Here is an 18,148-nt window from a genome sequence, read left to right on the forward strand (position 1 = left end):
GCGGTATAGTTAACAACCCTCAACAATAGTTTCCGCACTCCTAGCCTGCTGCATGTAACTTCAGTAACATGACTCGTGATTTCACCCTCAAATCTTGTTACAAAACAGCTGCAAGTGAAGGCAAAGCAAAGTGTATCCAAATAGAAACATGATATCACCTGAAGTCATCACAGCAAGAAACAGTTGATGCGGGTGAAGCGGGTGGCGAGGACGGCCAGATGTGTTCAGACAGGTCCGTTCTCTCTTTGTCGACCTGCGTTTTTGCCTCTATTGTCCCGGGTTGTCAGGGTGGTGAATGGTGTCTATTGAAGAGGGCTCAGGTGTGACTGTGTGTGTGTGTGTGTGTGTGTGTTCTGTGTTTGTGCACGATATATTCAGGCACTTACTAGCGTGCGTGCGTGCGTGTGTGTGTGTGTGTGTGTGTGTGAGTGAAGTTAAAGGGTATTGTACAGAGTCAGTAGGCCTGATCCTCCTCTGCGCTTCAGTGATGATTTGAAGACGTTTCCTGTTTTTTAAGGTCCACTTAGAGAGAAATGGCTCCCTGGGGTAGACTAAGCTGTCATGGTGTCAGACACTGACAGGGAGAAGACTAAATCAGAATAATCTCTCCCTTATGCGCACACACACACACACACACACACACACACACTGGGTCATCTCACTCTGTGCTCTACCTCTCACAATTACAGTAATATTTCACTTTTCTTTTAAAATAAAGTCACACCATTCTTTTCTCATGCAAGGCATCTCCTTCCCTCTCTTTATCTCCCTCCCTCTCTTACTTTCTCCTACACACACACACACACACACACACACACACACACACACACACACACACACACACACACACACACACACACACACACCTCTGCATGGCTCCAGGCTGTACAAATGAGCCCTGCCACTTCAGAGAGCTAAAGAAAACTATTCTGATGTCAGTGGTAATTATTCAGCAGCGTGTTCCCACAGCTTGTTCACCCCTCCCTCTCCCGGTCTCTCCATCTCCATCTTTCTGTGCGTGTGTGAAAGAGAAGCTTCTCTCTTAATCTGATCCAGATTTCACACTTTGTCACTCAGTATTTCAGTCTTGTACCTTTGGTGCTGTAAGTGTAATCCCCTCTAGGCAAGACACGACATGAACTAAATGATTTCACACTGGAGCTATTTGTCTTTCTGAGGTGCACAGAAAGCGTTCCTGTTCATGCCCTAGAGTGTATGATCTGTGATCCCCATCACCTTTACTGTTTAACATTTAAATGGAAGAGGGCTAAAGAAGATGTTTTTGTTTATTTCAGAATGTCTTTTAACCTATTTGTATACTCATTTGCTGAAACAAGACTTTTGTTATAACGTGAGCACTTTAAGCTTCTGTACTTTTAGTATCCACTTTTAAGATGATCAATAAAGTTAGAAAGATGAACCAAAAAATACATATTTGCTGCACAAAATGATTTTTTTCCTGACATTTTTGACTTGCAGAAGAGATTTAACTCTTTGAAGATAAAAACAAACTACAATCTGAGATCATCCCTCTTTGTGCCTTCCCTAATAGAGGCCACAAACCAAAAAGACTGAGCATCCTTGTGTGTCATTACATAACACATCCTGGCTTGGATTTTTAATGCATGTTCTGTCAAGCATGCTCCAAAGCATTTCACTATAGCTTTTTCCGATATACACTCGATATGATGATGTAGGGAAAATCCCCTAAAAAAATCTGCCATATTTTGTGAATTAATTCATGATTTAATGCTTAACAGTGGAACAAGGTTTATTATCAGTTTCATCATCTTATATGTGATGTTGTTCAAACTATTTTGATATCACAAAAATATCCTTATGTATATGTTTGTATTATAATTTTTATTTTGTTTTTAAAAGTAACATAAAGGAAACTAACAAACTAAATTTCCTTCCCAGCTTGCATTGTAAATGCCCCAGCCCTCAGTGATATTCAGTTTCATTAATGTAGTTGCAGCATTTGTTCTGGGAGTGAAATCCTTTATTTAAATATGGAAGTAAATCGGAGTTACTGCACGCTGCGCTCACAATAAATCGATCGGCCTGTAGATGGCACTACAGTCTATCTCAGCCTTGTATACTGTATAGCACGATAGCTCCAGTATGCATACCTCTGCTGTGTGTGAAGGCCTTTGGACCACAGCTGCCTCTGATAGGGATCGACAGGATGAGGAAGGAGCACACACACACACACACACACACACACACACACACACACACACACACACACACACACACACACACACACACACACACACACACACACACACACGCACAGACACACGTCCATTCACATCTGCTGCTTTTGAAGAGGGTGAAAAGAATGAGATTGAGGAATTGTTCAACACACACACACAAAAACACACCCACAGGCAGTTTTGCTGCATTTTAGCAGAAGAGAGTTGAATAGGGGTGGTTTATGAGTCAAAGAGGAACAGGTGAGGATGGGTGACCTGGACCACTTGTATTCTCTTCAGTACACACACACACACACACACACACACACACACACACACACACACACACACACACACACACACACACACACACACACACACACGCACACACACACAAACAGGCATCCCACATGTGAAGGCAGGCATGCTGTTGCCTTTGAAGGGGCCCAGCCTCCTCCAACTGTCCCATGCATGCTTGAGTGATGTCAACACGGCTGTGGAAAGATTCCTTTCCTGTCACACACACACACACACACACACACACACACACACACACACACACACACACACACACACACACACACCTTAACCCTCGGAAGGCTGCTGTTGGAAGATGTACGTTAGAGTCTTGATTGGTGGACACCCAGAGCTCTGTAATTCAACCAATAATAAATCAGTTTCTCAGTCAATGAGATTGGCTGAATTTGACAGTTGACACACACACACACACACACACACACACACACACACACACACACACACACACCCCCCACTAACTTTTGTTATCACACACAGTCTCTTTTCACACAAACACACCTTGCCTTTTACTGCTTTCTCAGACAAATCCACACACACACTGTAGCTTGCATAACACACTCTCAGTCTGACTTTCTTCCTCTCTCTTTCTCTCTCACACACAGAGCGACACACACTTGGCAGGATGTGCGGGGAGAAAAAGGGGCCGAAAGACAACACCGAGATTAGGAGGCTTTTGTCACGGCTCTGTGGCAGACTTTAAAGGCCTTGGCTCCCTTCCCCTCTGCCAGATTTCTTTCTTTTCTCACCCTGTCTGTCCACATCCCTCTCTTTTCACGGTAGTGGTGGTGGTGGGGGGCGGGAGGTAAACATTTGGTATGGAGAGACGGAGAAAGGGAGGAAGGGTGGAAGGGAGGGATGGGTGGGAGAAGGATGGAAGCCGCCTGTTGCCCCCTTTTAGCCTCTTTTTTTGTGTTTTTGTTTTCCTAGTTTTAATGGCAGCTTTGTGGCTGTGTGGAGGATGAGTGGGGAGAGGGAGAGGTATGCAAACATAACAGTGCTTCAATGCCAGCCAGGTGTCTGTGTTGTTCCCCATCTGTGTGTATGTGAGTGTGCGCCATGCAATCTGTGCTTTTGTGCGTGTGCAAACCTCCGTGTGTAGCTGTAGGCACACGTCGCAGATACATTTTCAGCCTCTTTTCCGGGCGAGTGTGTGTATGTATCGTTATCTGTCGGGTTTCTATGAGTAGATGTGTGTTGTGTTTTTTTTCCCCCAGGTGCACGTCTGTGTGAGCCCTTCATGGTCACTGACTCCATTCACCTGAGACGTCCTTTCACAGTGAAAAGGCAGTTGCCGGTAAAAAGCTCTTTGGACAGCTTCCCTTCATCACCAACCACAGCTGCTGTTGACTCAAGCACCCAGGAATCTCCTCCATGGGTTCACACCCTTTTTAGCCAACCAACCGCACACCAGAACCCACTCTGTGAGAGAGCAAAAGGTCCCGCAAGACCTCAAGGTCCAAAGGATTAAACATTTGCTCTGGCAATGGACTAGATTTTGTTGAACACAGCCATCTCCTTGACCAAAGGAAGTGTGGCTGCAATAGAGAAGAGTGCCCATAACTGTGATGGTTTACTTGTTCAAAAATAAATGGTGGTAGTAGTGTGCTCACCGGCTAGAGCAGCAAGCAAGGGATCCAACACCCAGAGAACACTGGACTTGCAAATCTACATTTTTACCTTTGTCTCTTTGGTGTCTATTGATATATGGTAATTACACACACACCTCATTATTTCTGGTATTTGTAGTTCAAATTGTTGTGTCTCTGTGTCAAACAACCAGAAAACACTCGTAAAACACTTTTAAATTGCTGTATTAAACACGTAATGAGGGTTTATGTCAAAAGAAAAGAAAAGAAAACAGTGAACTCAACCCAACAAAGGATTGATCCTTCATCTCAACAGCTCAGGAATGTCTTCGGTCAATTCACACCCTCCTGCTCATCCACACAGCGGCTCACGATAGAGCACATTTTTCCTTCATGAAAAATCTTTTTTTGTAAACCTTTTTACCTTTAGTTAAGGCATCTCTCTGCCAGACAACAACAATAATCAACATTTCTTCTGTTCAGATTACTCTATAATATCCCTGTTGACAGAGGGAGGAAGGGTTCCAGTAGATTCGCACTTGTCAGCTAAACCAACAATAGCTTTACTGGAAGTCTACCAGTGAGAAAAAGGCAGTTTACAAAATGTGAAGGCTACATGTGCCTTCCAGGTTAACCTATAGACAATCTGCACTGACGTTTGGTGCCATGTGAACTCAAAAGAAAGAACTAGCTCAAGATTCACCTTTAAAACTGAACAGTTCGAGGATGTCTGACAATGGATTCATATTTATTTACAACATCAGCTACATATTAGAATCCTTTAAAAATAAAAAAAACTGTTTGTAATTAAACAACACATCTCGTGAAATTACCCACAGTCGACTTAAAGCTCACATTAATTCCATTGTGGATCAGTCAACAATGCTTTTGGTATTGATTTGGAAGGTCACTTTCAATACCCGCAGGTATGTTTTAACAGGAAAACATCTGCTCTTTTGTGTAACAGGACTCTTCATGTGTTTATTATTGTAAGACATTTACTGTATGTTGACTTCTTGGCCTGACCTCTCTTAAAAAGGCTCATAATCTCACTGAGCCTTTCACCTGGTTAAACAAAGGTTAAATAAAACTACACAGTGGATGCTTCTGTGTGACTGACTGACCACATTATATTTTGTTTTTCTCTAAGAAATTGAAAGGCATTACTTGTTCGATTGTTCCTAAGTGAACAATTCTTTGATTCAAGTGTCCAAATGAAAAATCAAAGCAGAGACAGATGGGACCGAAGGTATCGGGCCTCTGTGACGTTTCCTCTTCCCATCCTGTTCTGCACATTTCTTTCCCCGCTGTTTGACACTTCCACACTCTTTCACTGATCTCCTCTCCATTTTCTCATCTCCTCTCATCACTGCAGAGCAGCAGTGAGCTCAACACATCTGTCAGCGGCTCCAGTCTGTGTCATCCTCCTCCTCCCTGCTCCTCTTCATCTTTTCCTCCTCTCGTCTCTGTCCTCCCCATCTTCCCCTCCACTAACTCTTCAAGTCAATCAAACTCACAGGAGATAACCAGGAACACAGAAAAGCAGGAAAAATACTAATCTCTGAGATAAGAGAAGAATGGGAGTTGAAGGTCAAGGATGGAAACAGCCTGGGAAAGTCATATATATCTTCCATCAGGACAGTTTTCTTCTGCTCTTATCTCACACTTAGAAAAATGTAGAATGTAAAATGTCCTTCACAGTTTTAAATCTAACACTTCTGCTATTTATTTATTACTAGTAAAGCTTACCAGATGCATAGAAATCCACATGATCCAGGATTTGTAAATGCCTGGGTTAGGTCACGTAGTCATGAGTAACTGTTGACTTTGCAAACATTTCAAAACCGCAGATTCCTGTGAGATGATTTGCTTCTTTGTATATTTTCAGTGTTTCATTTCTAAAACTTCCCCACACACCCCACACACACACACACACACACACACACACACACACACACACACACACACACACACACACACACACACACACACACACACACAGGGGTCATGTCCATTTTATGTGATGTCTGATCCAATTTAAATGAAATGTAGGGAAACAAGGAAGGCAAAGCAATTATAGGGTAGATTTTGGGGATGTTTCATTTTGCTGTTTTTTGCTGTGAAACTCTGAAATGTAATATTCAAATCAAAATTCTCTTCTAATTCTAGCAAATTCATAATGGCATTTTAATATAAATAAATGCCTGTTAGCTACCCATAATTTACTATTACAGTGCAATAACTTCACTGACTGAATTTAACCTTTATTGATTTTAATACATCACATACATTTTTTCACCTTGGAATAATCAGTGGAAGATTTTGGTGGACATCTGTTGAACCAATGGATTACTGTACAGGGTCAGGGGCACCTCAGCCAAAGCTTCACTTTTTATAATAAAAACGCATCAAATAACTACACATAAAGTGAAAGGAGTTGTTCCTAATGACAAACCCACAGAGACTACATCTGACTGCAATTCCCCCTCAGCACTATGGTGCGTTCTTTCAGCTCTTTTTTAAAAACTTGTTGGTTACTTTTACTGTTTCCAGGCACTGTACACTACCTGCTGATAAAAACAGCTCATAGGAGATATTTGCACAAAAACATAACTCTAAATTAATGTTAATGTCGGCTGGATGTGTAAACTGGTAACTGTTTGCTAACGTGTTAGCCACATCTACTTTAGAATTTATCAATGTTAATATTTAGTCTGTTGCTTGTTCTGCTGCCCCCAAGTGGCCAAAAAATGCACTAAAATGATTTTTGTTACGTCAAAGAGCTAATTCAAAGATAGGGATGCGCTGCGCTGTGACCAATTCGAGAGCGCCACCTACAGATGCTCAACTTCGGCAGCACAAAGGCTAAAGATGTTTCAGTCTCTAAGAAGAAAGAACATGTTACTAAAAACCTGGCGAACTTAAAGAATACCATTTTAAGTCGTTTATTTTACTTATTCTGTTCCCATGCCCTGCCCTGTTGCCACCTCCACCCCTTTGCAGTGCCTCATCCTTTCAACAGTGTTTTCTTTCATCATCTTCTTCCTTTAATGAGTCAGAGAGGGAAAGAGATGCTGGGCCTTCACACCCTCCATCTGCACGCACCGCATGTCCATCTGTCATCTCCGCAGACAGTCACGTTGACAGATGAAACAAATCACAATTGAAGGGCTACAACTATTTAGAGGACATTCACTTAAAGACAGTCCCATGGTACAGTGAGGTATTGTACACCACTGGACAAGAATCTCTTCTGTGAGGCAACACAGAGAGAGACCGACCTGAAGGAAAAAACTACTGAAAAGACAATGATAGATTTGACTTTTTTAATGGCACCAATAACATGATTACAATGGGAGAAAACAAAATTTTATCCTAAATGACAATAGCCTGTACAAGATTGTCGATACAAAGATTATCGATAAAATTTCGTATATTCCGTCCGAACGTATAAATACAGTATCTTACAATGACATGAACATGGTATTTGCTACATAGCTTACATTACTACTATAACACAAAATCCACTCATGCAGTATAATGCCCAATTATATGAAGAAAAAACATGTTTAAAAGAAAATAAATTAGACACCTTTCTTTTTGAATATTGAGACAATTTAGCATTTATAATGTTTTGTGGGCCAATGTGTTGCTAGAGCTACTGAATGGTCCAAGGCTTTCTCACTAAATTATCTAAAAGTATAATCTCAACACTAATGTCATCCCATGTACATGCTAGTGGTAAGGGCACATATACACAGTCTGTCTACTGGCAGTCCATTAGCTTTGACACAAAAAAACTGGGATTAACGTGAAATGAATGAAAACAGGTAACCCAAGTGACGAGAGTTTTCACAGAAAAACTTGACTGAGGAAAACTTTACTGTTTGGAAACTTTTTCCGCCCCTAAAACATGGGAAGAAAAACTTTACAATGAAGGAACACCAGCTGTTCGGGGTGACTTTGTCAACAGATGTTTGAAAACAGAAAAGATGGGAGGACAAGAAGAACGCATGTTGAAGGGAGAGCTATTAATGCAAGACCTATTTTCAGTTCAAGCTGTTTGTAGAGAGGAAAATAAATGAACATGTGTCTCTGTTTGGAATTGTACCATAATTATTATGATAAGCGTATTCTTTGCTGTTCTGATGTACTTTCATTTGAACTTTACATGTATTTCAATTGGTATATAGGAGAGAGGGCGCTCTGGTGGAAAGATGAACAATAAATACAATATGGTCACAGGCTGTTAAATAATTTTGTGAAATTGTTTGTGCAGGTATACAGATGTGGCTCCTATTATCTGAGGGCTGCATGTTTTGTCTTTCTTAAAAGTCTTCAGAAAGTGAGATAATACAAAAACAAAATCTCTGTAAGGGATTCAAAATAAGCAAAGAAAGAGAGGCCTGACTGGTAGTTAGAGTCAAAGCTCTGGTCTACACACCCACACTTAAACACACAACATACCAGTGAGTATTACAAAAAAAATGCATATGTGAGTCATGTGAATCATTTTGTACATTTTCCTAATTAGGTTTAGAGATTTGTGCAAAAATACAGACTAAGGATCGAGCACGTGTGCATCCAAAGTTATCAAGTGATTTCAATTTATCACTTCCTGTCACATGGTTGTTGAAACACACCCTTGTAAAGGTTGTAAAGTTGTTTAAACATCTCCGGACAGAGTCACCTCACTGAGTGTGCCTTCAGAGATTGCTGTAATGTAAAACAGATGAAATGTAAATCTTAGCTTAGCATATCATTCTACACAGTTTTTATTTAGTGGTCAGATTCACACACAGGAACAACAAGATGGACACCTGAGAAACAGCAAAAGAAAGTCTGTTGTACAGTAACTGGGAGGGTTTGTAGGGGCTAGTTTCTGATGAGGTTTGGGTCAATAGCAGCGTTTCCACCACACCAACTTTCCCCAGAGGACTAACTTTGGAGGAACTCAGTGTGTTTCCACCACAGGGACCGGGGTCTAAAATAAGTTCTGGGGCCATTATTTTACCCCCTAAAAAGTCCCTGTTCGGGGGTGGGAGTACTTTTCAAAAATACAGGAAGCATCCGACAGATGGACCAATGACATTGACGTTGTTTTTTATGTTTAATTGTTAAGTTGTGGACACTGTATATGAATCCGCATGGTCTCTTTCATGGAAACATGGCTGATGTAAGTGATTTTATCACGTTCTAGTGTGAGGAAATTTCTTAATACTTACCAGAAGCAGTGAAAACACACATGCGACAATAACAAAGTCATTGAAATACATAAGCAAACCAAGCAACAAGAAAAGATGGAAATCAGTCAAAACCAATACTACATTGCTACTAGTTTGGCAGATAACTTTGATGCTTCAGTAGCTGCAGTTTTAAAAGGAATCTTTAGATTTTGGATTTTTAGTGCTAGTGAAAAGAACAAGATCATCACCTAGTAAATGTGACCTTAATCTCACATCCACTCTGTTCAATTTGAGCTTACAGTGGCTTTGAAAACAGCTGATTCTGGGATAATTTATATAGTGCATGAATTGCTTTACTCATAGCAGCTGCTGGTGAACTCATTGATGAAAGGCCCTGGAGAGCCACACAGGTGTTTTCAGTTAATCTGGTTGATGATACCTCTCCTCAGGAGGAGCAATGTTGGGAATTACCCCAATGTTTACCAATCTATGAATGAGAAAGATACAGTTGTACATTGTCTTACACTAAAAGGTGCAACAAAACTACACGAGAGTGAGGGAAATCTTAATCAGACGCACTTTGTACACATCCACACAGTCCTGAGAGGAAGTCTAATCTGCTAAAAGGTGTGAAAACACCTTTGGAGGTGTACCATGGTACCAAGTTTTGGATGTTTAGGTTTTCTTAAAGTGGTCAATAAAATTTGTGGTAAATATGCAGATACGTGAATAATATATGCAGAACCAAATATCCCAGACATATCTCTGAATGTATCAATGTATATCTTTGCCACTGTACAGCAATAAGAGCAGTTTGTGGGGTTTTGTCAGTGGGTATTGCTATAGTAATAAAAATAACTTTTGCACATTATATGGCTCTAAATGTTAGTGATAAAAATACTGATATTTGATTCCCATTATTTTACCTTTTTTAGCATCTAGAATCTCTTGACTGCAACATCTTCCATTCTCTTGATCAGAGTGACAGAGGGCTCTACGGGTGAGAAGGCAGCCCTTCATCCAAAACCTTTCCTCTTCAGATAAAACAACAACAACATGAGTGCCTCTGCTCTGTAACAACACCATGTGTGCAGAACAGATCACATGCAAAACCTGTTCCATTACACTTGAGGTCATATTGTGAGGTGCTTTGAGTTGAGGGCTCATCCTTGAGTTAGAATTTAGGATGAAGTTCCTCTCTTGAAAGCCCTCTAAATCTCATCACAGATTAACAAGAATCTGTGACATATCCAATAGTGCAACGGTGATCCACAAAATCTGGAAACAATTCTCAGACGGCACCATTTTACACAGAGGCACTGACGTTCAGCCCTTTGTGCTGTTGGCTAAAGAGGTTGAACGGATGACATGAGGAGAACTGATATCCTTAATCCCTCTCTTGCGAAGTCATTGAGCGTCAATCAAAACTGAAAAAAAGACGACGCAAAACAGGAAATGCCACTGTTCTCCGGGAAGTAAAGGGGTAGAAACTGTCAGTAGATGTGCTTTTGGAGGGGCTCCTTGGCTGTAGCAGGAATCGCACTGTAGCTGCTGCTAAAATCAGTCTACTAAGAGAGATCCATGCTGTTCGGGTAACCCAGTTCGACATCAGCTCTTTAGTACCCTGATAGCAGCTGAACCCGGGAGAAGCAAAAACCAGAAGCCGTCATCCTTCCCGAGGGTGTGGATACAGTGGGAGTTTGTCCTGACTTGCGTTTCTTATGGCTCAGTTGGGCTATTGAAATTATGCTATTACATTAATCACATGTTATATTATTCTTTATAGATTACCCAGGATGAAGTAGTGTGCTAAATGCCTTATAATTGTATTCCAAAATATACATGAGTAGTTATAGTTGGAGGCTTGTAGTGGAGGCAAGTTGTATTTCTACTGTTACTGAGGAGGTTGTGGTTGTGTCCAAAGGACTAAAAGACAGAGAATTGTTGTGTTAAGTTACCTTGAAGCTGCAGAGTTCATTGTGGCTTCAAATAAGGCTTTTGGGCAACAAAAGAGGAGATTTAAAAATCTACAGAAAAGATTTTATATATATAAAGGTTTGAAAAAAACATATTTTCGGATTATTTCTCTCATAGATTTCACTGGATTGTCCTCCAGATTGGCTAAAAATAAGGATCTTTGTCTTCTTTCTTTACATTCTTCATTGTTTGTGTCTTGAATAAGTCCGTTTACACAATAACGTGGCTGCAGCAGAATGAGCAAGAGCAAGCGTTGCGTGATCACATGTTTCTGTATATGAATCCGCATGGTCTCTTGTGTGTAGCTTTCTTTGTTCTTTGCTCTGTATGTCAGCAGTTAGTTATGAACTGTTGTGAATGAGTCTGCATGCACAGGAACATGTTCGTGTAAGAGTTGAACGTGAAACACCGAAGCGTGCTGCTAGCCTCGCTGCTAACACTGGTAGTGAATGTGCTGGTGTTGGTGTACTTTCCCGTCCACGTGTGAATGCGTGTGTGTGTGTATATCCGTGTAGATCTTTGGGTAGACCTTAGGAGCCAATCCAGCGCCTCCCTGAGCCAGAAGCAGCTGCTGGTGGGCAATGTAGTCCTCATATGAAAGACAATCTTTATCCCCGCTGGCCGGTTGAGGAGGCACCGTCGGGCAGGCTCGGTCACGATTTGCTGCAGGTAGACGCTGGGCGGCAGGAAGAGCAGAGGAGGAGGAAGAGGAAGAGGAGCAGGTGCGTTTGGATTGGCAGAACCAGAGAAGGGCGGTGCCTAAGATGAAGGCGACGCCTGCTGGTATTCCTATAATGACGGGCCAGGGGAGGCCTGGGGACGTTGCTGTGGGGACAGAGTTGCTTTGGGGCTTTAGATCTGTGAAAGAGCGAGAGATGAGTAAATTAACGAAAGGAAAAACATGGTGGGTTGAGCATGCTGCCAGTGATGGAAACAGACTAGTTATCTTAAGATGCTGTTAGCCAGTTATTGTAAGATAGCATGTTGTTAGCTGATGGTGATATTATGCTTTATTGCTTGCAAAGGTGAGGTAAATGAGGAAGACTGTTTATTTTGATTGGTGGCTCATAAAGCATATAAGCCTGACATGTTGTTACCATGTTGTTGTTAACTGATTGTGTTAGCTGGTGCTGTTACAGACAGGCACCCAGTGGAGTACAATGGTTTATTGATAATTTTGCCACTATTATATATCAAATTAAAAATGTATGAAATATTGAAATGTGTCTTATAAAGGCTAGCACTAGTAGAGTCTAGTTTTTTTATGTAACTGGTAGCAACTTCAAACAACCAATCAAACCTGCTTGTCAAGTATCTTCCTCTATTGTAAACCAGAGAGAAAATTACACATGATTATATACAATTTTCTGTGTGTGCACATTGCTCTCTCTTTCTTTCTCTGACCTGGTAGCACCGTCAGGTAGGCACTCCTGAAGCTGTAGCCCATAGTATTGGCTCCTAGGCAGATGTACATGCCAGCATCCTCCTCCTTGGCTCTGGTTATCAGCAGCTTGTTGAGGTAGGATCCGTCAGGACGTGACCAAACTTCCCCTGTAGGCAGGACCACAAAGCGGTGGTCTCCAACCTTTGAATAAAATCATACAAATTATGAGTTTATTGAAAAATTCAGACATATATCACTAGTTAACTTGCTGCAGAGAATTTGGTTTACATGTGTGTGTTTGTACCTCTATGGTGGAGTTAAATTTGTTTTCATCACCAGGTTCAACTCTTTTAAGCCACTGAATGACTGGCTTGACATCGCTGCGGACTTTACACTGGAAGGACGTGGTTCCTCCATAGTCCACGGTGGTGTTGACAGGGTGAGTTCCAGTCAGAATGGGTTTAGAGTTGGTACGCTCTGCAGAAAGAGACACAGACACAGAAAGTATATTTAATATTAATTCCATTTCAGTTGACAAACAAATTTAGCTGTAATCAGAATTAAAATCCGGAGAAAAGCACAGTGAGAAATGAGTCTATACTCTGTTTATTAAATGCAGCCCTGAGAGACCATAATATGGTTTACAAGCATTATCTACAGTGTCTGCTGTATTCAGCACCACATCCGCCGTCTTTGCTGAAGATACACAAACAGATTCCTTATGTTCAGCTCCTGCCTTTTCTTTCTCTGTTTATGCATCAGAATAAACACACCTGCCAGAGAAGTCTCCTTTTCAGTATCTGGTACAATACAATCTCACAAGAATGTAACCCAAGTATAGGAAGTTGTTTTTTTTTTACCCCAGTTTGACACCAGCTTTTTTGAAACCTTTCTCTTAAACAGAATTAAAGGAATTCTCAGTTTTACCTGTGTTAAAGGATTAATACATTCAAGGTGGAAAGAACTATAGTTTCCAAACTTTCTCTGAGGCTCATGTGGTGATGTGGAAATGTTGAGGTGTATGTTTTACTTTAGAAATAGGTTTGGAACACTTAGCAGTGGGAACTTTCAATGCATGTTACAGACAGTGATGCACAGGTCAAGAGTTTCGGGTGCTATAAGTTAAATTATTTAAACTAAGATGTGTTAATGTAGTCACAGCACGTCCCGAAGGCATCTGGTAAGCATGGCTACCTACAATGAAATGCAAAGAAACCTCACACACAAACAAAACTGCCAGAACTCATTCAGCTAACACATGGAAAGACAAGTAAAAAACAAAGTTGTTTGCTTGTTGTCTTACGGACAGACCTGACAAAGCATGAATTCAGACTTTTTACAAATAGGCATCATGATGTAGTTATTTTGGCATCCTTTTGATCCCTTTATTGCAATTACATCAGAGCAATATCTGTTTATTTTGGGTCCATAGTGCTGTAGTAAGTAGGTTCAGCAGTTCATAGTTACTGGCGCGAGTATTGCGAATAAACACAAATGAGATGAGAGAGGAGGAGATTAAATTAAGCCCCCTATTTTTTTGGAGCATGTGGCCAGGAATTGAACCAACAATTATTCTTTTAGGGGGTAAGGCAATGTTCAAGAGGGATGCAGAAAAAAGGATTCCTAGTAAGGCAGGTGCAGACCCATTCCAACCAGATACATGATCATATCTAAGAATTACGTTCCTGATGTACTATATTCAACATCTCTATTTATGGATGTTTTGTGACGGCTTTACTGGTTTTCTGTCCTGGACTCCCTTTTTTTCTAGTTTTCTTTCTAACAGCTGTGAATGACTGACAGCTGAGTGAATCTCTACTGATCGAGAAAATGTCACATTTGACAGACGCGAGCAGTGGTTTGATTTACTTCCTTTCTGTTTGTGTGTGCGTGTGTGTGCGTAAGTGTCGTTCAGGAAAGACTACAGCTGTACTTTAATGTACAACAGATGTGTCGAGTAAAGTGAGAGGAGCTAGTCTGAGGCTCTCAACAGAGCTATCACATTCAGTAACAGTACAGTTGCAGTGCGCACACACAAATTAAGCCTCACCAAACAACTTAACATTAAATCATTCAGCACTGAAAACAGCTTTTGCAGCCTTCCAACACAACCTAATACATCAGAAAACACTCAGAACTCATCATAACACACATTCTGCTTTCAACAGTAAAACTAGACCTTTTTTAGACTGAAACTGCAGCTGGGTTCCCGTCCAAACTGAAAAACCTGCTGAACATTCCTTGCTCGCTTGACTTATGTTTACTGACGAGCCTGGTGGTGATCAATAAATGCCACTGAAGTGAAAGGACCCTTTTAAAAGCAACTTTTGGTGCAGTGCATTATATACTCTTCCTGTGGTGGAAATGTGTGAATCCAATTCAATAATTGTGCGAATTCAACCTGAATAAGACAAATTCCACAACATTTGCCATGAAAATGACGCCATGATTTGGTGTAGATAAACACTTTTAACATAACATATTAAATGGTATGAGAGAAACCTGCTGATCACTCTCCACGCCTTTCTCTCTTATAACAAGATGGAAATGTGTACTCAGGTCCTCCAAACAGAATAAGCAGTGATCTCTTATGAAAGCAAAGACTGATCACTGGCATCAGACTCTTTGCCAGCAAATCATTTAAATAGTTGAAAAGTTAATTATGGTGTTCTCATATCATCTTAGACACTCTACATATTGTGAGTCAGAATGGAAACAAAACCCTTTGCAAACCCTGCTATTTAGTCAGACAGGCCTCTCAGTTAAACAATAATACATACACTGTGTACAGCATAATGTATGTTATTGTTTGGGTGAGAGACGTTCCTGCTGTTATAAGATATGCCACTATATCATATACCAGCAGCAACAACAACCACAGCTCCAAAAATGTGCTTTCTGATGTGTCACGGCATGAAATTACCACAATTTTTATATACATTACACATTTTACAGGCACATCTCTTAAAAGTAGTGCTGAAGCAATTAGTTGATGAATGCATTATTCATTTGACAATAAATAAACAGTGAAGAATTTGCTTTTTCCAACTGCTTCAACTTTTGCTGCTTTTCTCCATTTTCTGTAGCTGCAACTGCACCCCAACTTAAAAATAAAAAAGAAGACATCAGAGAGAGATGATTCATGCATGTGTCTAATGTTTGGATGGCAACATTTCAAATGGAAATCAGGAATTAAGAGTGCTATAATATCCTGTTGTCACATGACATTAACACATGACAAGCAGAAGTAAGATTACATGGGTGGAAAGCTATGTAGATGAACAAAGGTACTAATCTCTAACATTTAACACAGAGCTCACAAATGGTCACTGTGAAAAAGATAATAACCATTTCAGTAAGAATGCTCTCTATCTACCATCCATAATGTCTTTGTAATAAAGGTTTTAAGGACTGACTGACTGACATAACAATAATAACAACAAAGCTTCCTCCTTTCCACAAGTAAAAAAATAATAATCAAAAACTAAATAAAGACTAATTGTAATCTGAAAAGTAATAATTTGTTATTTTCTAGCCTTGTTTATAATGACATTAGCACTGGTTCAATCTCTGCTATCTTATTGAGGATGGTGGTACATTTTGGAGGTGGCATTGATCTGTCCTGCTCTGTTGGGAGACAACACTTCAGCTGGGCAGATTCTTCCAAACATTAACTCACGTATGACTTCCACTTTGTAGGTGGCATTGATCTCTCCCGCTTTATTGGAGACGTGGCAGGTGTACTTCCCGCTGTGCTCGGGCGTCAGGTTCTTCAGACTCAGAGTCCACTTCTTCTTCTTCCCTTCCTCTTCTCCCGCTCCTCCATCCTCGTCCACCAGCGGCCGGTTGTCCTTCAGCCAGACGATGTCAGGGCGAGGGTTGCCGCTTGCTGTACACTTCAGACGCACCGAGCTGCCCACTGGGCGAGCGATGACGCGCTTCCTCATCTTTGACGGCTGAGTGAAGCGTGGACGTACTGCGAGCGGAGAGAGGTCAAAAGGGAGAATTTAAAACTATAATTATAAAGACAGCACTGGAAAGTTCTATTGCTATTGGCTGCCTGCAGAACATGGGGGCTTAATGTTCAGTTACTTAAACTGCGTGGTTTAAGACAGACACACTCATGAACACTCTTCATGTCAGTCAGCTACAGATGGGAGAAAAAGAAGGGCGGACAGGAAAGGAAAGGAGAGAACAGAAGGTATTAGCAGAGATAAATGGTTTACAGAGCAGTTTTATATTTACAAGCAGTGTTCTGATCTTCAGACCAGTGGAAAGAGTCTTATGTGACTTTTATAAGACGTAAGGAGCTATCAAAGCCACGCAATCTGAAAAGGCTGTAACACAGAGAGAGTGTTGAGAAATGTTTGAAGCCTCATGAGCAACAGCTTTTGTTGGCTTATTACCTCCAGAAAAGTAACTATTTCTCACACAGATATTGTATGCATATTTGCTTGGCTTTATGAACTGTGTGTTGTTGCTTTCTTGTTGCTCCATCTGACGTTTTGTTGGTTGAACCCTTTATGCACACAGACATCTGCAGCAACTGTGATGCAATGTGATAACATTTTTTTGGCCCAGGGATATTCTGCACCGGTGCGTAATCTTCCACTACAAATCAGCTTCTTTGAAGTAAATAATAATCTGCATCTACACACAAGTACATTCATGCCTGATGGGAAAAAGGACTTCCTTGTAACATACTGACGTGTTTCTACAAACTTTGTAAACAAGCAGAATTGGGAACAAACTGAATCATCTCAATTTGCAGAGGTTTTTTTTTTCAGATTGAGTTAATTTTGGGGACTGAACACAAGACTTTGTAATGGACTTTTTTAGCTGTGTGAGGAGCGTCAAACAAACTGAGGTCATGGCCATAGGCATTGCCATGAATTCCATGTTGTGCTGTAACAACATATGGCAGCGTGACTCTTGGTATATACAACCTAATTTGCTGTAATAAACCTAATTGTTTTGTTTGAGAAAATGTTTGAATCACTTCCCCTTCTCCCCGAAAAGACTTACTCACATGACCGGGAACCTGCACACACGAACACATGCATATACACATACCAGATTCCTTATTTTCCACTGATTGTGCACCTCTGGCCCCAGGTTTGTACACTTCTGCTGCTCTTAAACTCAAATCATGCATCCATGAGATTCCTCTGTAGAACCCAGGAACTTGCTAAACAGCTATGTGACATCGCTGTAAATATCCGGTCATGAATGCATATCTATGCACAAGTCATAAAAAGCCAGACCGTGACTTAGCGTCACACCAAACATCCATTCATTCATGCAAATCCTGTCTTAGAAAGCATAAAATGGTTAGTTAACCCCATTCACCTATTCAAACATCCACATCCCTCCATGCAGTTGCATGACTGAACCAACCTTACCTAAACCCATCTTTTCATACACACATATCCCTCTTTAAAAAACACACATCAGTGAGCAGTGAAATCAGATCAAAGAGGAGAAATAACTATCCAGTAG

General features: G+C 40.9%; 1 protein-coding gene across 1 annotated transcript in view; it reads right to left on the minus strand.

The window, feature by feature from the left end:
* Nucleotides 1-7,414: 7,414 nt before the first annotated feature.
* fgfrl1a (fibroblast growth factor receptor like 1a) overlaps nucleotides 7,415-18,148 on the minus strand; it is a 71,025-nt gene continuing 60,291 nt past the window's right edge. Inside the window, exons 5-8 of the mRNA XM_051419446.1 lie at nucleotides 16,329-16,625; nucleotides 12,954-13,126; nucleotides 12,670-12,850; nucleotides 7,415-12,123 (exon numbers count right to left, since the gene is read on the minus strand). Coding sequence (XP_051275406.1) covers nucleotides 11,699-12,123; nucleotides 12,670-12,850; nucleotides 12,954-13,126; nucleotides 16,329-16,625 — 1,076 coding nt within the window. The 3' untranslated portion in view covers nucleotides 7,415-11,698. The remainder of the gene's footprint in view (nucleotides 12,124-12,669; nucleotides 12,851-12,953; nucleotides 13,127-16,328; nucleotides 16,626-18,148) is intronic.

This window comes from Dicentrarchus labrax, unplaced genomic scaffold, assembly GCF_905237075.1.
Source record: "Dicentrarchus labrax unplaced genomic scaffold, dlabrax2021, whole genome shotgun sequence".
Lineage (NCBI taxonomy): Eukaryota > Metazoa > Chordata > Actinopteri > Moronidae > Dicentrarchus > Dicentrarchus labrax.